We start from the raw sequence: 20,430 nt of genomic DNA, 5'->3' as shown, positions 1-20,430 counted from the left end.
ATTGATGCAATATTTGTGTTCGAAAGTTCTTCTTAGACTCTGGAGATATACTGTCCTTTCATCTTTCCTTTTCCTCTCTTTTGGGTGCTTTTGCTTGGCTGAACATTTTTTAGTAATGCTACACACATTGCTTCCCTTTTTCATGTGCAATTCAATTATTCTTGAATCTGAAATTCATAGAGAAACTTTATACACTTGTTATTAAAATTCTGATCTCCACAGGCTGTAATGTAATAAATAAATAAATACTTTATTCCATCAACTTGAGATAAAAAAAACAAGGACCATTGATGCATCGTGTGGCTTCTTTTCTTCACCAAAAGAAATTTATGTCGTTTTCACTTTCTAATATACCATGTTTGACCATGTTTCTCTTTGCATGAAATTATTGACCATCATTATCATAATGTGTTCAAATACGCCATCGATTCCCACTCTTTCTTTCTTTCTTTCATTTATTTTTCTTTTAGTGAAAGTGAAAAGTCGTCCATTTATGCTTCAGAAAGGGTTTGCAAAAGAAGGTTTGGCCGTGGAAGGGAAAAAGGGCAGAAAAGTAGAGATTTTGACCTGGTCAAAAGTTGTAAACATGAACAAACACAACATTCATTTGAAGGTTTTGTAGGTTTCTTATCTCCACATGATTACCAGAGTTCCAAACTTGTAAGTTAACTCAATCTCTTCTGGGTTCATTGCAAAAACCTCTCTTTTTGTTATAATTGATCTGTTCTTATATTGTGACAGCTCAAAAAAGAAAAGGCCCTGATAGTTCTGTTCATGAAGGGGAGGATCATTCATTTACCCGACTTCCCCGGCCGACCACGTGATCTGTTTTGGTAAACCTCAAATTTAACTGTTAGATTCTGTTGTTCTTTATGATTGCTTGATTGATGATTCTGAATCTCCCAATGGCAAATGAATCTCCTGTACTCTTTTTGAAATCTGATTCAAGATTTACCTTGCCACACTCAAGCTAGGCTGTCTTGCTTTCCTCCTTTATTGCTCCTCTGACTGGCTTTACCGTGTCAATCAATCACCAAACACTTGCTGCCAAAACAAAGGCGCTTTTTGCTTTCTTTCTTTTGGGTGTATTGCAATGACAAGGTTTGGTTTGGTTTGATTTCTTTTGTAACTGTCCAAGCCCACTACTAGTAGATATTATCTTCAAGGTTTTTAAAATGTGTTTGTTAGGGGAGGTTTCCACACCCTTATAAAAAATGTTTCGTTTTCTTCTTCAACGGTTGTGTAATCTCACAATCCACCCACTTTCAGAACTCAGCATCCTCGCTCGCACTCATTCCTCTCTTAAATCGATGTGTGAGATCTCACAATCCACCTCACTTCAGGGCCTAGTATCCTTGTGGCACTCGTTCCTCTCTAATCGAAGTGGGATCTCACATCTTTGATCCCTACACCAAACAAACTCCAATTTTTTTCCATTTCCTCTTGAGAAAAGGATGAACAAACTTTATATCAATGGGGTCTCTTGCTTTGGAGTTGTTATTTCTTGTTTTACACAATCAAAGTGCCCAATAATTAGATTAGATTCCTTTAGTAGCACTTGGGATTTGTAATTTAATGGCAAACTTATTTTCATACAACTTTTAACAACTCTCACTTTATAACAATTCTTTCTTTCTTGATCATGTAGTGTATGTATATCTTGTTTGCCAGAGCTTTCTTCAAGCTTTTCCCTTTTTATTTTCATTTTTTTTAGGGTTTTTGGTGTGTTCTTACAAAGACATCTACTTAAATTATTCATTCATGCATGACAACTGGGTCAATTGATGAATGATTTAAAGTTAGTGAATCATTTTGTTGGAATTTGGAAGTGTGAGGGGGCATTTTGAAATTGTACTTTATTTAGAGGGAATTGTACTTAAATTATTTAATCTTCTGATTTTCAAGACATGTCTCCTAGGAGAATCTCTAGGTTTCTATTATTATTATTATTATTTTGACAATGCAGCTAAATTTTAATTTTCTCGAACTATAGAATAAATGTGTAATTTAAGTTAAAAATAAATTATTTGGCAAAATTTTAATTTTCTTCGAACTATAGAGAGGTCGAATATGTAATTTAACTTGGAAAAGTAAACTATTCATGAGTCAGTGATTGAAACAATAATTAAGTCGATCGATTGGTATGAATATTTTTATTAAAATTAGGTAACAGTTGTATAATTACTTTATATTTATATATATAATATGTGCAAATCTTTTGGAAATTGACTCTATAATTCAAACTTTTTAATTCACTCTTTTGTCTTTATGTATTTTTGTGTATTAAACTTTAAAATAATGTTTGATAATTATTTGGAAAGCTGCTAAACACGTTTTATTCTTATGAATTGTTATATACTTTTTAATAAATGATTTTAAAATTCAAATAAACTTTTGAAAACTAAAAAGTCCTTTAAAAAGTATTGTTTATTTTTAAAATTTAACCAATAATACTGTGAAGTTGTGAGGAAAAGCTTAATTTTGAAAAATTAATTAAAAAAATTAAGTAAATAATATATGTACAATTGTACTTAGTTTAAAAAATTAAGTAAATAATTTACTTACTAATGCACAAATTATTAATTTAATAATTTATCAAAATTCATAGATTTCTACCGTGAAAATCTAGCCTTTTCTAAAATTTTATTAATTTATTTCTTATTGTACATATATAATTCTATTTATAATAAATATTAATTATACGGTTAAAACGGCATCTCTTTAATACGACAATTCTAAAGTTTTAAGGTATAGATTGATACGATATGACAAGTTTACAAGTCAAATTTGATTTTCTCCTATTTTTAATAAAAACAGGCTCGAAATATCTTAAAAAGTGGAAACTTTTCTCTGTGAAATTTAATATGAATGTAAATGGGTTGTATTATTCCGTCCTATTTAATTATAGATTGAACTTCACCGGCCGATCATTAAATGCATGAGCTTGTTTCAATTATTGTACTCTCAGTGGTTAAGTATTAGTTCTTAAACATCTCCTTACTTATTAAGGTTTAAATTTCTTAGTTCCGTGTGTCAGGGTCTAAATATACGTGTATATTAAACATGTTCTTAATAATTGATGAATCTTCAATTCGAGCATAGTTTAGTGAATAAGATATTATCGACAACGAATATGTATTTTTAGGGTAATACCATGAGCTCGGTTTTAATTACTTCATTAGATTTTAATTTTTTTTAAAGCCTTTTCAAAAGTACCCTCGATATTAAAATAAATAAATATATACAGTCCACTGAAATAAAATACGATAACCGATGTGTAAAACTTAGAAGACGTCCACGGTAATTCAACACTATATATAAAATTAAGATTATTGTTACAATTTATGACGTTAAAATCTTCTACCTACTCAATATTTACGAATAAATAAGAAAAATATTTGATATAATTTTATGATATGACATGAAAAAAATGATACTTGATTTGATATAACTATATCCGACATATTATTCAACCAATATTTGAATCATTTCTAGAATATTGTTTTTAAATATCCTTTATTTATTATTTTTATTTTTTAATCCTTTATTTTATTTTATTTATATTGCTCGTATAGATAATAAAGACTCACCCCACTTATTTTCTATAAAAAAAATCCAACCACAAATGATTTTTTTTTTTTGCAAATGATTTAGTGACGTGGCCTCCAATTAGCCGTCTATGTGGAAAAATATGCGCCACGTCGACATAATTTCAATCCTAAAATCAAACCACACATTTGTTTCACTTTTCCAAACCATAATTTATTGCGATTAATAACATTATTTTCTCCAAATTTTTATTATTAATGGTTAAATTTATAACGATAAATAAAATGCGACCGTCGCTAACATTTTTACGGGTTTATTCATACAACAACGATTCATCGAGTTTGAAAAACGATAACGAGTGAGATCGTCTAATTTTGGTAAGTTTTTAAAAGTAAAGTTGCAACTTTTACGGTTCGAAAGACGCTTTAGTGACAGGACCAGGAGTAGCGGTCCTTGAAAAACTGGTCCAAGTGAAAATTATTCGTCGAGAATTGTCTAACTCAGCTTTATGCAACGTGGATCAATTTTTAGAAGAAGAACGATGTCTCGAGATCATTGAATTCGTTCGATTAAATTGATTTTGACTTCAATCATTAGATCAGTTGTCTCAATTTTCGTGAAAAGCCGTGTTCAAAATCAAGACGAATTCCTTTTTTTATTTATTTTTAAATAAAATAAAGATTAAAAAAAAATTATTGGTAATAAATATCTTATTTATTTAGTTAATGGGTTTCAACCAAATTTTTTAATTAAAAAAAAAAAGTCATTAATTATATATTTTTAATAAATAAATAATCTCTAACTACTCTTTAACCTGATTTGTTTTTATTTAATAAAATATATTAATCATTGAAATTAGTCAAATATAAACTAATTAAAAATTTAATCTCTTAATAAAGTAACCATAAATATTCTAACATATATATATATATTTAACTATAATTGGAATGGCTTTTTTTTGGACGGAATTGCCCTCGGGCAATAATTCTGTTTATATTCGAGAGTGAATTTTGTATGACGAGGATTTCACCAACAAAAGTCGGCCACTAATTATCTAATTATTTCAAGTGTTTTTTTTTTTAATTATTTGATTTTAAGTCCATTAATTAATTCTTCCATAATTAATATTTATTTCCGTTAATGATTGGTGATTCGGATGCTACAAAAAATTTAATATTATTTAATTTGTTGCTGGTCAATATTATCTTTTGCACTTGGGAATTTTAAATTTAATAAAATATTATAAGAATACATTAAAATATTCAAACATATTAAAATTTTAAATCTTATTTATATTAAAAATTAATTTAAATATGGTATATAAAGAATATAATACGGAATAAAAACGAGGATAGCTCTCTGTACTAGGATGTTCAAATGACCTGAGAACTCGAACAACCCAACTACTTAAATCAAACCATAAAAAATTGGGTTAAGTTAATTTTTTTAAAAAAAATTTGTGTCGGTTTGTAGATTGACACTTTTTAGTCAGGTTAACGTGTCCAACCTGAAATTATGTTACAAATTAACTGAAGCGTATCCTACTTTTAAGATTATTATGAAAATTAAAAATATTTGACATTTGTAACTAATGTTAGTGATGTGTTGTGACTGGTGAATGTTTGATATTTGAGATTTATGAGATTTTAGTTATTAACTGAACATGTATGTTAGGTAAATAAGATTTGTTAAATAACTAAAAAAACCGACAATCTGGGTTGGGTTCTTAACTCTATTCTGTTGCTCGGGTCATCAAACCAACGATCTAAAATTTTGGGTTGGTCCAAAAAAATTTCTCAACCCAACCCGTATACACCCCTATTCTTTACACTGATTATACACAACGAGTTAGCATGACGTTTAAACCATTACGTCTAAACCATACAAAACGATTACAGTATATAATTAACGAAACACGATCGGTCATCACTATCTACCTTCTAAAGAATAGCATTACATTCCAAACATCACTTCTCGTTCGTTATCAAATATATTCGAGATTCATTAACTAAACAAAACACGTTTAAGAATAAAAAGGACACAAATATTCGATTTATTCAACCGAATCGGAATAATTTGTATAAATTATCGAATTATATACCTTCATTGCATATTTGTATTGAATCTTTATAACAATAGTGCTGTCCACTCTTCAAACACATGAACAATTAAATACCCAAAAATTAAAATAAATAAATAAATAAATAAATAAAAATTCCACACAAACCAATTAATGGGTCATTTGCTAGAGAGCACTAACCCAACCCAGTTGATATCCTTTATTACATGAATCAATTTTCCACTTCACAAAATAAAATAATTATTATTTTTTTTCTTCATATAAATCCAAATATTAGCTCAGCTTTTTACATTCCCACTCAAAAAAAAAAAAAAAAAAAAAAACAGAAATTAATGGATTTGATATTGCCACAGTGTTAGCTTTGCAATTTGCATAATGTTTTTCCAAGTGGATAATACAAATTAAAATAATTATTAAAAAAAAAAAGAAAAAAAAAAAGGCAAATGCTTACGTTAGTGGTTTGCCTTTTTATGAGCTATAAGAAGCCCTTAACCTTTCACCCTTTCTTCACCACCCTCATACCCTTCAATCTAGAGAGAGACACAGACACAGAGACACAGACAGCCATGGGTGCTGACACTGGCCTTGCTATGTTTTGTGGTCTCATTCATAAAATCAAACCCTACTTAGCTATGATCTCCTTGCAATTCGGCTACGCCGGGATGTACATCGTTACCATGCTTTGTTTTAAAAAGGGTATGAACCATTACGTTCTTGCGGTGTATCGACACGTCGTTGCTACCATTGTCATTGCTCCGTTCGCTTTCGTCCTCGAAAGGTTTGAAAACTGTTGTGGATTTTGAATCTGGGGTACATGGTTATGGTTATGGTTATGGTTATGGTTACGCTCTAACTCGGGTTTTTTTCTTTTTTCTTTAGGAAAATAAGGCCGAAAATGACATTCCCGATCCTCGCTCGGATATTGGCGCTCGGCTTTCTCGAGTAATTATCACATGCATGGATTTATGTGTGTCTTTTATTCGGAGGAATTAAGGTTTTTTTTTTTAAATTATGTTTTTTTTTTTGTGAGAACAGGCCTGTGTTGGATCAAAATTTGTACTATGTGGGACTGAAACTTACCTCAGCAACATTCACCTCTGTCACCATCAATATTCTTCCTGCTGTTACCTTCATTATGGCTCTCATTTTCAGGTGTTTTTTTTTTACTGTTCATTTTCCTTAATTTTTAATTTTCTTCTCTATTTTCCGCATCCCATTTTTCCTTAATAATATATATTTATTGTCGGTTGTGTTTAATTATTTACTGATCCATTACTGTTAATATTTTAGTAGGTTAAAATGGAATTACCTTAACCCTACATAAGTAACTAAAATTTTCACCTATTTATTTATTATATTATTTGTTTCCCTTGAACTAGCGATTAGTTAGTGTGAGATCTGTTCGAGAAGGGAACGAGTGCCAATGAGAACGTTGAGCTTCAAAGGAGGTGGATTGTGAGATCCCATGTTGGTTTGAGAGGAAAACGAAACGTTCTTTGTAAGGGTGTGGAAACCTCTCTTCACTCGATCCGTTTTAAAAACCTTGATAGTAAGCCCAAAAGGGAAAGATTAAAGAGGACGATATCGACTGTCGGTGGGGTTAGACATCTCTCTCCAACTGACCTATTTTAAAAACGTTGAGAGGAACCCCAAAATGAAAAGATCAAATAAGACAATATCTGTTGTCGGTGGACTTGGGCATTCCTCTCCAATCGACCCGTTTTAAAAAATTTAAAGAGAAAATCTCAAATGAAAAAAATCAAAGAGAACAATATTTTGAAAATATTTGTTGAATAACTATTTTCTTAAATTTCATTTAAACTATTTTTTTTTTCAAATTTTAAAATATATTAAAAATAATTTAATGAATTTTGTGAATCAGGCTAGAAAGAGTGAACTTCAAGAAGGTTCGTAGCATTGCGAAGGTGGTCGGAACATTGGTGACGATCGGCGGAGCAATGGTGATGACTCTGTACAAAGGACCCATCGTCGACATCTTCCACGGCCAAGGACGCCACGCCGCCCACCAAAACAGCGGCAGCGAATCCTCCGACCAGCACTGGGTCCTCGGCACTCTCATGCTCCTCGGCAGCATCGTCGGTTGGTCCGGTTTCTTCATCTTACAAGTAATTCTCCAAAGTCCTCTATTTATAATCACAAAAGATACGAAAAAAAACAATAAATAAAAATAGCAATAAATCAATACAAGATATTTATCTATAATAAAAGATCAAATATAATAATTTCTAACTCTAGCGATCTTGTTTTTAGTCGTTCACACTAAAGAAATACCCGGCAGAGTTGTCGTTGACCGCCTTGATATGCATCGCCGGCACGGTGGAGGGCTCCATTGTTACCCTTATTATGGAGCGCGACATGAGCGTCTGGGTCATCGGCTGGGACTCTCGGCTTCTTGCCGCCGTTTATACCGTAAGCCAAAAATAAATAAATAAATAAATAAATCTCCTTTTATTTAGATTTATTTAAATAATTAATTAAACAAATATATATATATTTTTTAGGGTGTGATATGCTCTGGACTTGCATATTACATACAAGGCGTGGTAATTCGTGAACGTGGCCCTGTTTTTGTTACCTCTTTTACCCCTCTCTGTATGATTATTACCGCCATCCTTGGCTCCATTGTTTTGGCCGAGCAAATTCACCTCGGAAGGTAACTTTTTTCTTACCTTCCCATAATTAATAATAATTTAGTTTTTTAAAATTAAATTCATAATTAATTTTTTAAATATTTAAATTTACAGCATAATCGGAGCCATTTTCATAGTGATGGGACTATACTTAGTGGTATGGGGCAAAGCCAAGGACCATATAAACAAACCGACGAACCAAAAAGGCGGCGCCGCCACCGAATTACCGATCACCGCCGAGCCGGAAACCACCACCGCCGCCGCCGCCGCCGAGCGCTGCTCCTCCAAGACTCCACCGGCGTGATCATTGTGAGAGCTGTCGAATCATGAAGAAATGAAAGAGGCGGCCCATTTTTATTTTGTCAACTTTTTGGTTTTTCGTTAAATTTTAATTTTCTCATCGGCATCTTAATATATATAAATGTTGGGGTGTTTTTCGTCTTTTTACTTTTTTTTTTTTTGGTGGGTTTATAATTTAAATATATATATAAATGTTCGAGTTTTGGCTCGGTGTTCTCTCTTTGTAATATGTAGAAACTATGGGGCTTCGAGTTTATTACGATGATGTTTATAAAGATCGTGTAATTCTACATATATTTTGTTGCGTTTTCTCATGATTTTAAATAAAGAAATTACGTCATTAATTTAATAAAATTGGTCGTCTGTATTTTCAATCCACGAGACACTGTGACTAAGTCGAGCAAAAAGTTTGTAGGAGCTTACTACTCTTTATCTATTTTTGTTTAGCTTATAGTGACGTTGTCGGTAGGTTTTATCATGTGGGAGAAGTAAAAAGCTCGTAGGGACCAGTTCACCACTCTCTATCTTTCCATTTAACCTATGGAAAGACCGACACCTGGTTTATCATATATGGTAAGCAAAAAGCTTGTTTGGGCTCACTGATCTCTGTCTTTTCATTCAATTTCTGGAGACTATCGTTGTTGGGTCAATCATGCATGTGGAGATCAAGCAAAAAGTTTACGGGGGCTCACTGCTCTATCTTTTCTTTACGTATTTTTGTCGTTTTGTTATAAATCAAAATTTTTAGATCCAGCTGGAATATAATCAGCTTCACGTGAGTATACTGTTATTATCGGTTGTCTTATCATTATAGTTATTCGGGAAAATACTCGTAATCGTCGTTTGAAAAAAAAACAAAAGAAAAAAGGAAAAGGGAATGAATCCTATAACAATTTCAAAGGTGGGCATGATGAGATTCTAAAATAAAGGAGATTGAACGTGGAAATGAAAGAACATTCACCGTGGCTTTATTAAAAGAACTTTCACGTCTAGATAGGGATTAAAGAAACTTGCAGACGACCCGAAAAAAGACTCGTTTCGAGTAAATTTCAATTGTACCCTCAAATTTTAAAGGATTTTCGGTTTTTATTTTTTATTCAGAAGGTCGTGGTAATATAAATAGCGCGTTACCTATGTAGGAAGAAGATTGACTTTTAACGGCAAATGCGGTTATTGTTTGTCATTAGACTATGGTTGGTTAAGGAAAAAACATGTTGGCATACCATTTATGGACGTGGTGAAAGAGTCTATAGAATGCTGTGCCTTGATCGCAAAGGTAACTAGCATAGCCGATGCGAGGAACAGTGGGATGTTGTAACTTTAAGAGAGAGGGACGGAGTCTAAAGTACTATACCACGAAAATTCCACGAGTGTATTAGTTGATTAACTAGACTGAGACTTTGATATCAATCGCTTTGGTAAGAAAAAGAAAATAGCTTAAATCATAAGAGAATCAAGGTTCCTAGAAGGTTCGGTTCACTAGGTTCTACCATAGCAATGTCCACTCGTACTCAAAATCTGCGTTTGATTATGGCTCATAAGGAACGCTAGGTTGAACGTTGTTTTCGCGGAGCTAGTTAGAAGGAAAAGAGACTCCTAGATAAAGGTAGCTTATCTCGCCTTTCGAAGGGATGTGAATAGTTGATAACAAAGTGGCGAACGGTGCCTGGTCAGTACTAGCTAGGTTTTTTTTTTCCGAGTGAATCGTAGATAAAATTATTATTATTTTTTTTTTTTAATTTTTTATTTATTTATGGGTATTGTGTGGGACCGACTTTGTGAACTTTGGAAACCATTTGGGCTTGGGCCTTGTTTAAGTTGGGCCTATATATTTGGTCTTGGGCTTCGAGGCAAATTCTTCCAACCCAATTACTATGTCGTGTGGGACCGACATTATTTAGTTTCTTTTTTTGTCATATTTATTGCACGAATTTGTCGTTGGCTTATACGATGTTTTCATGTACTTAAACTAGTGACGTGTCAGCTTGTGATTGGTTAAAGTTTCCTATTCAATATTTAAAATGAATGCCCTATCGAGACAACTCATTCACGCGTCTTAGTGTTAAATTTCATTGATGGTTGCCGTTGAAAATGCTAAGTTCGTCACATTTTTTTTATTGTTGATATTTAAGACGTTAAAAGATGATTATTTTTCGTTGATTTCAAAAGAAAATAAGTAAATTAGTTAATTATTTAAATCTAAGCTCGTGCTAGTATAGATAAATAAGTGATAAGAAATTCCAACTTGAACAGGGATCATTCCCATAATCCAATAAGCTTAAGAGAATATAATATTACAGAAGTGTTCATGTGACTTGAAAACTCGACCCATCTAGACTATCAAACTCAAACTATAAAGGTACGATTGGGTAAATTTTTTTTTTGTCGGGTCAAATCAACCGATCTAAAAATAGGGTTCAATTCAATCCAACTTTTAAGATTATTTAATCATAAATAATATTTAATGTTTGTAACTAATATTTGTGTTGGGTTATATTTGAGGAATATTTAGAATATTAAATTAATGTAATATATAAAGTGGGTAAATATATTTTGTAATTAGTAATAATAAAAAAAATATGTTGAATTGTGAGGGGTCCGATCTCGGTCCAAATTGTTTTACAATCCAATAAAAACTCGACACGTGTCATAAGTATATAAATACATATAAAACAATCATCGTTAGAGCCGGAACAAACAAGCCGATTCCCTCCAAATTTAACTCCCCTTTTCCCTTCCGAGGTTCCTGCTGTACTCCGGATCGCGTTTCGTTAGGAACAATGCTTAATCTCACTCTAAGAGATTCTCGACCCTAGCACCCACATTTCAGTAATCAGATCACTGACAACTAGGCGTAAATTCATGGACTGACCGGCTGAGCAATCGGGGAATGCGGCGGAAGTTGGCGCCACTGAGATCGTTAAACGGTCGCTCAGAAGTGTTCGCCGTCAAGAACAGGAGGAGAATGGAGTCGATCCCGAGAAGGAACAATTACGGTGAGGATGTGGAGTTATGCGGGAGTCGGAACAAGAAGAAAAGTAAGTCGAAGGGGAAGACGACGCCTCAGTCGAGAAGTTCGAAGAAGGTGAAGTGGATTTAATTGGATAAATTACTACTCTAATTTCTTCATGATTGTCGATAGGTCCGAGAATCGTTGTAGCATGAGTAGTTCAATTAGACAAAACTACTCGATGTTTGAGTTGCGAATAGGGAAAATGCTGGAATTAGGTCCTGAAATATGATATATGATATGTTTTTTTTTTCGGTGATTTCAAATTGGACTAGGTTTGCACCTTTACATCAAACTATAGTCATCTCCAAGATGAAATAACTATGTTTTACAAACAGCAGGCGAAGGAAAAGCGAGCCATAAACTTGACGCCTAAGACAATTGTTCATTCTGAAGAGGCAACACCGACAATTCCCGACATGCGTCTGTAGGTAAAAATGATTAGAGAGGTCAGTTTATAGCCTTTTGTTGCTCTCACATATTTAAGTTCCGCATGTCAATTATGAACTTGTGTTCTATCAGTTGCTGTTTGTGTTTTCATGATGTGCTACTCGTTGAGATTTTAGTTTATATCTCGGTTTTGAAATTTCCACCCTTGAATTTGGAGTTTGTATACGAAGTGATTGTTGCATTTATCCTTGCCTTTTCTTTTCTTTAATCGAGGGTGACAATATTGATAATACCAAGCAGGATGATGAACTATCTCCACACTGGAAAAATTGGACATTCACTGACAGAAAATATTGTAAATAATGACCATACATTACAAAAAGCTTGTTCTTCAGTATTCGAAGGCTTGTTAACTCTTTAAGTTTAGACGACCTTCCATATGTGTTGCCACCCTCCGATTCTTCTCCGGGTGCAAATGAGGAGCCCATGGATCATGATCCCACTGAGTAAGCACTCATCACTAGCCCAGTAGGGTCAAACTCAATAATTGTACGAGTCCATTGAGAAGTTTTTAGAATGTTCTAGAAAGATTTAGCTATCTAGACATTTTAGAAATAGATATTTAGATATCTAGATATTTCAGGAATAAATTTAGAAGATTTTAAAAAATAAGATAGAAGATCACAAATATGCAAAAGATATGATAGAAGATCACAAATGTGTGGTCTACATTATCTAGCATCTACTATAAATACCCTCCACCTCCACCAAGTTTTCACCCCTAAGATTTTCATCCAAGAAAAGAAAAGTGTAGTAGTGTCGTAGATAGTGTTTTGTAATATCTTCTTGATTGATCTTAATAAAAAGTGTGAGTGTTTCCACAAAGAGTTGTGTTCTATGGATTGTTATATCAGAGCAAGGTTGGTATAGGTTGTCTGATCTTTTGAAATTCTTAGTTTGCTCTGTAGTTGCAGCTCTGCTTAATTTTCCACATCTGACACAATCTCTTGAGATTATTAGTGAGTGAGTTTCTTCGTGTCATACGTGGTCTGCGAGTTATGTGTCGAAAAAGCTTGTTTGGTATTGCTGAGGCACGACTAACACGATGAGTGATCTCCAAGTCATCGGAAGAATCAAGAAACTCAACAACAACAACTATAACACGTGGACAACATGTATGATGTTCTATCTACAAGGACAAGACCTTTGGAAAGTTGTTGGCGGAAGCGAAATTACGCCCCCAGAGGAGGATGCTAATGGCACCTTATGCAATTGGAAAATCAAAGCAAACAAAACAATGCATGCCTTGAAGACCACAACCAAAGAAGAAATGTTGGAGCACATTCGGGATAACAAGATGCCGAAAGAAGCATGGGACACGTTTGTGACACTTTTTTTTTTTTTTTTTTGAAAAAAGAAGAATGATACAAGGTTACAACTTCTAGAGAACAGGTATTATCAATCTCACAAACATTTAGCTACTTTCGAGTATTTGGTTGAATTTGCTACGTATTTGTGCCTAGTCATCTACCCAACAAGTTTGACAAGAAAGCAGTCAAGTATATATTTGTTGGATATGACAACCAAAGAAAAGGAAGTGTTTGATCCAACAAGTGGAAGATGCTACACTTCCAGAGATGTAGCTTTTGATGAAGCATTGAAGAAGAAAGTCTTACCATTCTCGAACAACATTGAAGAAATTCTACAGTAGAAGACTGAAGCAAACTGCACACATTTGGTCAAGTGTTGATGCGCTTGAATATCCAAGTGACACTGATGTTGGTTAGCAAGAAATGCTCAACCAAGCAAACTCGGTGAAAAGGAAATGACACCTCAACAACTTAGGCGATCCTAAAGAATCCAAAAGGAAAATCGTAAGTATGTCAATGCAACTATTAGAGAAGACAAATGACCAATAAAGTCCAAAAGTCAAATCCTAAGTACGTCAACGCAACTATTATAGAAGACGGATGACCAATATGGTACAATGAATGAGTGTTAGTGTTGAGGGAGGATGTTAAAAGATTATCACTAGCCTAATAATGTCAAGCTCAATAATTTTACGAGTCTATTATCTAGAAGTTTCAAATGTTCTAAAAAGATTTAGATATCTAGATACTTCAGAAATAAATCTAGACCATATATAAATACCCTTCCACTCCACCAAGTTTTTCATCTAAGAAAAGAGAATTGTAGTAGTATCCTCTAAAGAGTGTCTTATAATCACTTGGTCTTAATAAAAAGTATGAGTGTTTCCCACAGAAGAGTTGGGGCCAACATTAGCAATGTGCTAACGTGGATGCTGACAAGGAAATAGTGCTCCATCACCTCCCAAAAAGTGCAGAAATGGTATATTTCATCCTGCATTCAAGTGTTACTTTCTTTCTTTCTCTACTTTTGAAAGTTGAACTGTTTCAACTTAAACTTCACAAGTTGTAACCTGCCGATGTCTATTTTTGAGCTTATCATCTACTTCTCGTGATTTATTATCAGGATGATAACCTGAATAAAACACTTGGGTTTAGTGATTCTGCAGAAAGGCCAATTCTTGAGCATCAAAGTAGATTTCTTCAGGACAGGTTATTACTAATTATGAATGATTAAGTTCTTTGATCTCTCTTCTTCTTCCTAGAGAACCATGACTTTTATTTACATTTACCCCCTTCCTCTCAAACGCTGCCTGCCTTAATTATGATATTGAACTCTAACAGTTACGTATTTCTATTTTACACAACAATAAACTTTCTTAAAAGAAAGTTTAAAGCTCTATAACGTCGTTTAAAATTTTACACGTTGTTCTGTGTTGTGGGTTGAATTTTAGTATATTCCCCCATCTTTTCCTGCCATTTTCCTGCTTAATTTTATTGTGAACGTTTCTTTTTAACTACCGAGAGAATTAATTGATATGAGAGGTGGAAGAAGCATGCTATGCAGAGCTGTTGACCATAATTTGAAAATGCTGCGAAGACTTATGGCTTCAGTGTATGATACCTCCTGCAAATGTGTGCTCATTTCACTTATTCGTTTCACGATTATAATGTTCCTCCATTTAAGGATATGGGATTTTTAATATATCACTTGGTTCCTTTACTGCTCATTTAGTTGCTGCTGTCAGTTTATTACTTCCGTTGACAAGCAAACTTGAATTGTGGTCGATTCATAATTTACATGAGGAATTAGTAGTTTTAAACCTTCATAGTTCTGTAATGTCTTGGATTATATTATTTTTGTTCGATTAAGGCATCATTCATTCTTATGAATGGCTTCTTGCATTTCTAAATGTTTCAACATTTCAGTGGTAGTTTTCTATAGGTATCTTTGGTGTCTAAAGAGATGATAAGCCTGAAGAATATTCTCCTCATCACGGGGTATGCAGAAACTCACTATTATCACCTGATCTATGTTTACGTTGTTTAGATTTTGTACTTTTCATTGAAACAATGTGTCTCGTCTATGCAGTTTCTTCTTTTTAGTCTTGATGATATCTTAAAATTATGTTGAAGCTGGTTTTGTGAAACTCTGTTGGGTTGTTTTTGTTCATCATTGTAAATACAAGTAAATAAATCATTCTTTTGGCCGTTATATGTTTCTTTGCCATTTTATTCCACCTCCAAATCTCTTCTGAATATTTGCTACTTGTATGGTGTTAGATGGCTATGAAGGCAACTGAAAATTTGTTTTGAGGTGCAGCTGTGCCATATTTTTAGTGGAATTCGTCTTTAATTCTTGCAAATTATCATATTAGAATGGCATCTATTGTCGAATATCAAATAGTTTTTGTTTTTATTTTTTTTATTGTTTCATTTGTCCTATGAATTGAATGTTTACTTGAGGAATATTTGTTATGAAGGAAAAACTAATTGAGTATGAATTTGCTGTGTGTTTTTATTCTATATGCCAATTTATCTACTCAAAATTTGCTAACTTTGCACTGTTTGCTTGGAGTCTGGACTACTCTTTTTTTAAAAAACTTTTGTTGTTGTTGCTTTTATGGATACAAAGAAATCAAGGGACTTCGATTGTTAATAACCACAGTGCTCTTTTGTTCAACCTCGATGGATGGCCTTTTTTGCAATGGATTCCTTAGTGCTGGTCTCCTCTACCCGCAGCCTGTGTAGTGACTCCATTTTTGATTGATGGATTATGAATATAAATATAAAGTATAAATATTGTTTCATACAAAAAAAAAAAAAAACTTGACTGTGTCTAATATATTCTTCTTCAGTTCAGTGCATCTGTCATTCAATCGGGAGCTGTTCTCGAGCATATGATTGGAGAGGCTTTACAATCTCATCAGCTAAAATGGTCCGTTCTATTTCAATTTTGGCTTGGATTTCTCCATGTTATAATTTCTTTCTTGAACTTTATGGCCTTGCTCGTTCTGCATGTGTTTGGTTACTCCTTGAAGAGAATGGTATTAGAAAGAAAAAAAAAAAAATTTAAATTTCGTTGTCTGGTGAATCTGTATTGCTGATTTCTCCTTCAAAAAGAGCATCAAATTGGGACATTATGATGTTGTTCAACCAACTCAACCAACTGTGAAATTAGCTCTTTATCAAATTCTCCTTTTCGCTGGCCATAAATCTCTTTAATAATGACTGAAAAGATGATTATATTATAGGTCAGTAAAACATTTCCAGGGGTCGAGGAACAATTTTATTGGGAAATGTTGTTCTCTTCAAGAGAGTACACCATCCAAATGTTTAGCGACTAAGGTGATTGAACTTATCCCTTCATCAGACGATGATTCTAAAGATTACATTAAAGGTGTTGGAGAATTTGAATTCATCGCATCTGTAAGCCCCAGCAACCAAGTTGAAGCTAAGCCTTTTAATTCTTTTAGAGGACGTGGATATCATTTTTCTTGAGGATCCTGGTTTTGTTTCTGCAATTCAAGAGATTGCTGACACAGGAACCCATAATTTTGACCAGCAATAGTGAGAGTGCTTACTTGTGGAATCGATTTCATTTTGTTTACAGTTTACAATGATTTATTCACTCTTGTTTTATCGTTGAACTACAGGTAGCAATCCTGTTCTCCTTAATACTTTTGGATAGGCTACAGGTCTTTTTTATACGATCACCATCAACGGAGCTACTCAGCCATTTTAATATAAGGTGCGTGCTTCTGGCTCATCTACTACTAATGACATATAGCTTAATTTCCATTCAGTTGATTCGTTATCGGTTACCTTTCAGATTTGTGTTGCTGAAGGAGTCAGCAACCAACCATTCTTACTTTAAGGTATTATTCATTGTTGCCACAAAGATATACGGAAAAGCATTGTGTTTCTTCAGTTCTGGTGCCAGGGTAAAAGATTTAGAGGTCAGTCATGCTTTCAAAACTCACAACAAACTTTGATGTTAATATTTTGATTTGACACCATGCACTTCAAAATGGCCACAATTGGAATGTTTGTTTGGTGTTGGTTTGACTCTAGTGAGGTTACATCTATATTAATGTGAACTTCATCGATCCTAGTCTAGACTTTCCCACCCACGGAAGTAAGAGGAAAGCCTTTAAAGCAGACAACATAAACCCCTTCTTTTAAGTCGGACAACGATGAACACTTTATGCTGAATTTGTTTTTGCCTTTTTTTTTTGTTCACTCTAGAGCAAAACTCATGACAAAACTTTGACTTTCAAGGTTATGGCTTGGAGATTCATTTCGACCTTCATTGAAGTCATCTCTAAACTCTTGACATGAATGTTGCTCTATTCTTGCTTGCATTTGAGTTTGACGAATTTGCTCACTTTTCTTGGTGTGTTAGATGATGCATTATCTTCTTCTTGGTGTGTTAGATGATGCATTGTCTTCTTTGGTCACACATTACTGACACGACACTTGCATGCCACCACCACTCTTGTACACAATATGAGTCACAAATTACTTTTTTCTAATACGATTGTGACTTAACCCACAAAAATGGGTCCAGTCAAACATGCACCAACTGTTACTCTTGAAAAATACTTCTTAGTAGACCATTACTCACGATTTGGTTGGCATGTGGGTTGCCATTGTGAAATGAGTTACTCTTGAAAAATACTTCTTAGTAGACCATTACTCACGATTTGGTTGGCATGTGGGTTGCCATTGTGAAATGAGTGGCAGAATGAACTTACAAATAAATGTTTTTTTTTTCCTCTTAAATTTGGTTTCTATGTATTTAGTTAATCTCTTTTTAACTTTCAAAACTGTTTAATAGATTAAACTTTCATTTCAATTTTCGACATTCAATTTTTCTTTTGTCAACGAAAATAAGTTACAAGACTAAAGTTTGTAATTCAATTTTGTTTGAATTAGTTATCAGCAAAATTGGCCTAAATTGAACTCTAGAATGGGGATGCAGTGTACTTTGTATGGCTTCTTGTTGTAGCTAACTAAGTCAAAATCGATGTTATTTCATTGATTCTAGAAGTTAATAGGACCTCTTACTTTCTTTCATAAATAAGTTAGGGGTGCGGGAAGGTGGAAAATGAAAGAAATTTGTAGTTTAATCAATGCATTTCATATCTGCCATGCATGTCAAGCTCGTCTTGAATCTGGACTGAAAATTTTGATGAACAAAAAATCCGCCCTTTGCATTAATGCCTGTCGGTTGCATTAAGAAAAAGTTCCAATAAAATTAGGCTTTTCAAAGAGGCCTAGTCGTGTCCTGACGGAACTCCCCAACCATTTCTTTCAATGAGAATTGGCCATTTTTTACCCTATTAGTTCATCTCTTTGAAAGACCTTTCCCTTCCCACCCCTAATAAAGCTTTCTTGGTAATGATAAGATTTTTGAAACGATTAGCAAAAGATGCAAGATGGTAACAGTAGAGAGAGTCTTCCCTGTCATCATCAAAATAGCCAGTTTGCGGGGTACGGTACCCTTCTTATTTGCATCGATGTTTCAGGTAATCTGTAAAAGCCACCCACCATCAGCTTCAGTGACTCCCGTGACTCAAAAAAAAAAAGTTCTAAATCATGGCTTTGTATTTATCACTCTGTCCCATCTCAACCCCATTCCATTCCAACTCTCCTTTTCTCTCTCTCTCTCTCCTACAAGTAAAAAACTAAAGATTCTATATAACCAACCAACTACCATCTTCCTAGTGAAAAGGGGTTCAATTTTTAAGGCAACCAAAGGTGAAAGAGAGGCTTGAAAGAGGTGGGGTTTGAGTTTTACCCTACAAGAAAAGTTGGCTGGTTGGCAGCAAAAGAAGCTTTAAACTGAGCGACGACAATGGAAGGGTTTGAGAAGTACGGTAATAAGAAGAGGGTGATGGTGGTGGTAGATCATACATCGCAGTCCAAGCATGCTATGATGTGGGCTCTAACCCATGTGGCCAATAATGGTGATTTCCTCACTCTTCTTCACGTTGTTTCTCACTCAAACAAGCTCCTCTCTGAAACGCCTTCTCATTCTTCTTCCTCGTCATTTCTTGCTAACTCTCTTGGCTACCTCTGCAAAGCTTCTAGACCTGAGGTATATAACTTCTGTTTTTCATCCATTTGTTAGCCTTTAATTTGCATTTTCATCTTTAGACTGAATATATGAAGTGGGAAGGTTATGGATGAACTATTATGTGGGAAATGGGTCATATTGGGTTATCTCTAATTTAACCCATTGGTGTCCCTCTAATGCATGTGTTAATAAATAAAATGAAGGGAAAAAGAAAGCATAGTGACTACTAGTAGCTAGCCCTTTCCTAGTGCTCCCCCATCATCCGGATGATTCGAGGGCCATTTGTAAATGACAAATGAAAGGGGAAATCGAGGTGGAACCATCTTTTTAAGTATTACATCAGTGCGGTGTTGGGTTCTGTGGGTGACTTTTTCTTATTTCTGGTGCAAAATTTCAGGTGGAAGTTGAAGCACTGGTGATACAAGGCCCGAAACTAGAGACAATTTTGAGCCAAGTGAAGAAGCTTGAGGCATCTGTTTTGGTGGTGCCCCAGAAAAAGCCTTCTCTGTTTGGATGGTGGGTACCAACCCTTTCATTATCTTATCTTGGCCCCTTTTTCATCCAAAAAAAAAACAAAAGCAGTAAAAAGTTTGAATGATCATGAATACTAACCTGGTCGACATGGTCATTTCCTTGCAGCTTCTGTGGGACCAGCAGCTCAGAGCAGCTTGTGGAACAGTGCATCAGCCATGCCGATTGCTTTACAATTGGAGTTAGAAAACAGAGCAATGGCATGGGTGGTTACCTTATCAACACCAGGTGGCAGAAGAACTTCTGGCTTCTTGCTTAGTTGTCTCTAATCTTATCTTAACCCTGTAACTAAATGCAGATGACCTTAGAACACTCCATCAAAGTTGGAATGATCCGAACTTCAGATCTTTCAGTCTAACAAAATTTAATAATTCATCCATTCAGATGAACTTGAAAACTGTGATGGTTGCCAAGCAATGGAGCAAGTTAAGCATCAGAAATCTGGGAATAGTTTTATGTTTTGGTTACAG

General features: G+C 34.1%; 2 protein-coding genes across 13 annotated transcripts; both read left to right on the top strand.

Moving 5' to 3' along the window:
* The first annotated feature begins 6,125 nt into the window (after positions 1–6,125).
* Positions 6,126–8,874, top strand: LOC111796455 (WAT1-related protein At4g08300). The gene is made up of 7 exons (XM_023679063.2): positions 6,126–6,407; positions 6,509–6,571; positions 6,665–6,781; positions 7,512–7,755; positions 7,901–8,059; positions 8,152–8,303; positions 8,395–8,874. Exons 1-7 carry the CDS (start codon positions 6,196–6,198, stop codon positions 8,582–8,584), a joined length of 1,137 nt encoding a protein of 378 aa, XP_023534831.2. The 5' UTR covers positions 6,126–6,195; the 3' UTR covers positions 8,585–8,874.
* Positions 8,875–11,274: 2,400 nt separating this feature from the next.
* Positions 11,275–20,357, top strand: LOC111797679 (uncharacterized). 12 transcript variants are annotated; one of them, XR_015421392.1, is made up of 10 exons: positions 11,275–11,665; positions 11,932–12,039; positions 15,293–15,348; positions 16,211–16,285; positions 16,602–16,695; positions 17,004–17,098; positions 17,180–17,306; positions 18,879–19,319; positions 19,827–19,945; positions 20,069–20,150. XR_015421392.1 is itself a non-coding variant. In XM_023680762.2 (9 exons), the coding sequence occupies exons 2-9, from the start codon at positions 12,028–12,030 to the stop codon at positions 20,217–20,219; spliced, it is 729 nt and encodes a 242-aa protein (XP_023536530.1). In that variant the 5' UTR covers positions 11,275–11,665; positions 11,932–12,027; the 3' UTR covers positions 20,220–20,357. The 12 variants fall into 12 exon arrangements, 10 of the variants coding, with proteins under 10 accessions (XP_023536530.1, XP_023536539.1, XP_086980785.1 ...); XR_015421391.1 differs by lacking the exon at positions 20,069–20,150 and adding an exon at positions 19,437–19,450; XM_023680762.2 differs by lacking the exon at positions 18,879–19,319 and having other exon boundaries at positions 20,069–20,357.
* Positions 20,358–20,430: the final 73 nt, after the last annotated feature.

The sequence above is a fragment of the Cucurbita pepo genome, chromosome 6 (assembly GCF_057944985.1).
Source record: "Cucurbita pepo subsp. pepo isolate OVF chromosome 6, ASM5794498v1, whole genome shotgun sequence".
Lineage (NCBI taxonomy): Eukaryota > Viridiplantae > Streptophyta > Magnoliopsida > Cucurbitales > Cucurbitaceae > Cucurbita > Cucurbita pepo.
The sequence above is the reverse complement of the archived record's forward strand: the minus strand, read 5'-3'. Positions and strand labels throughout refer to the sequence as shown.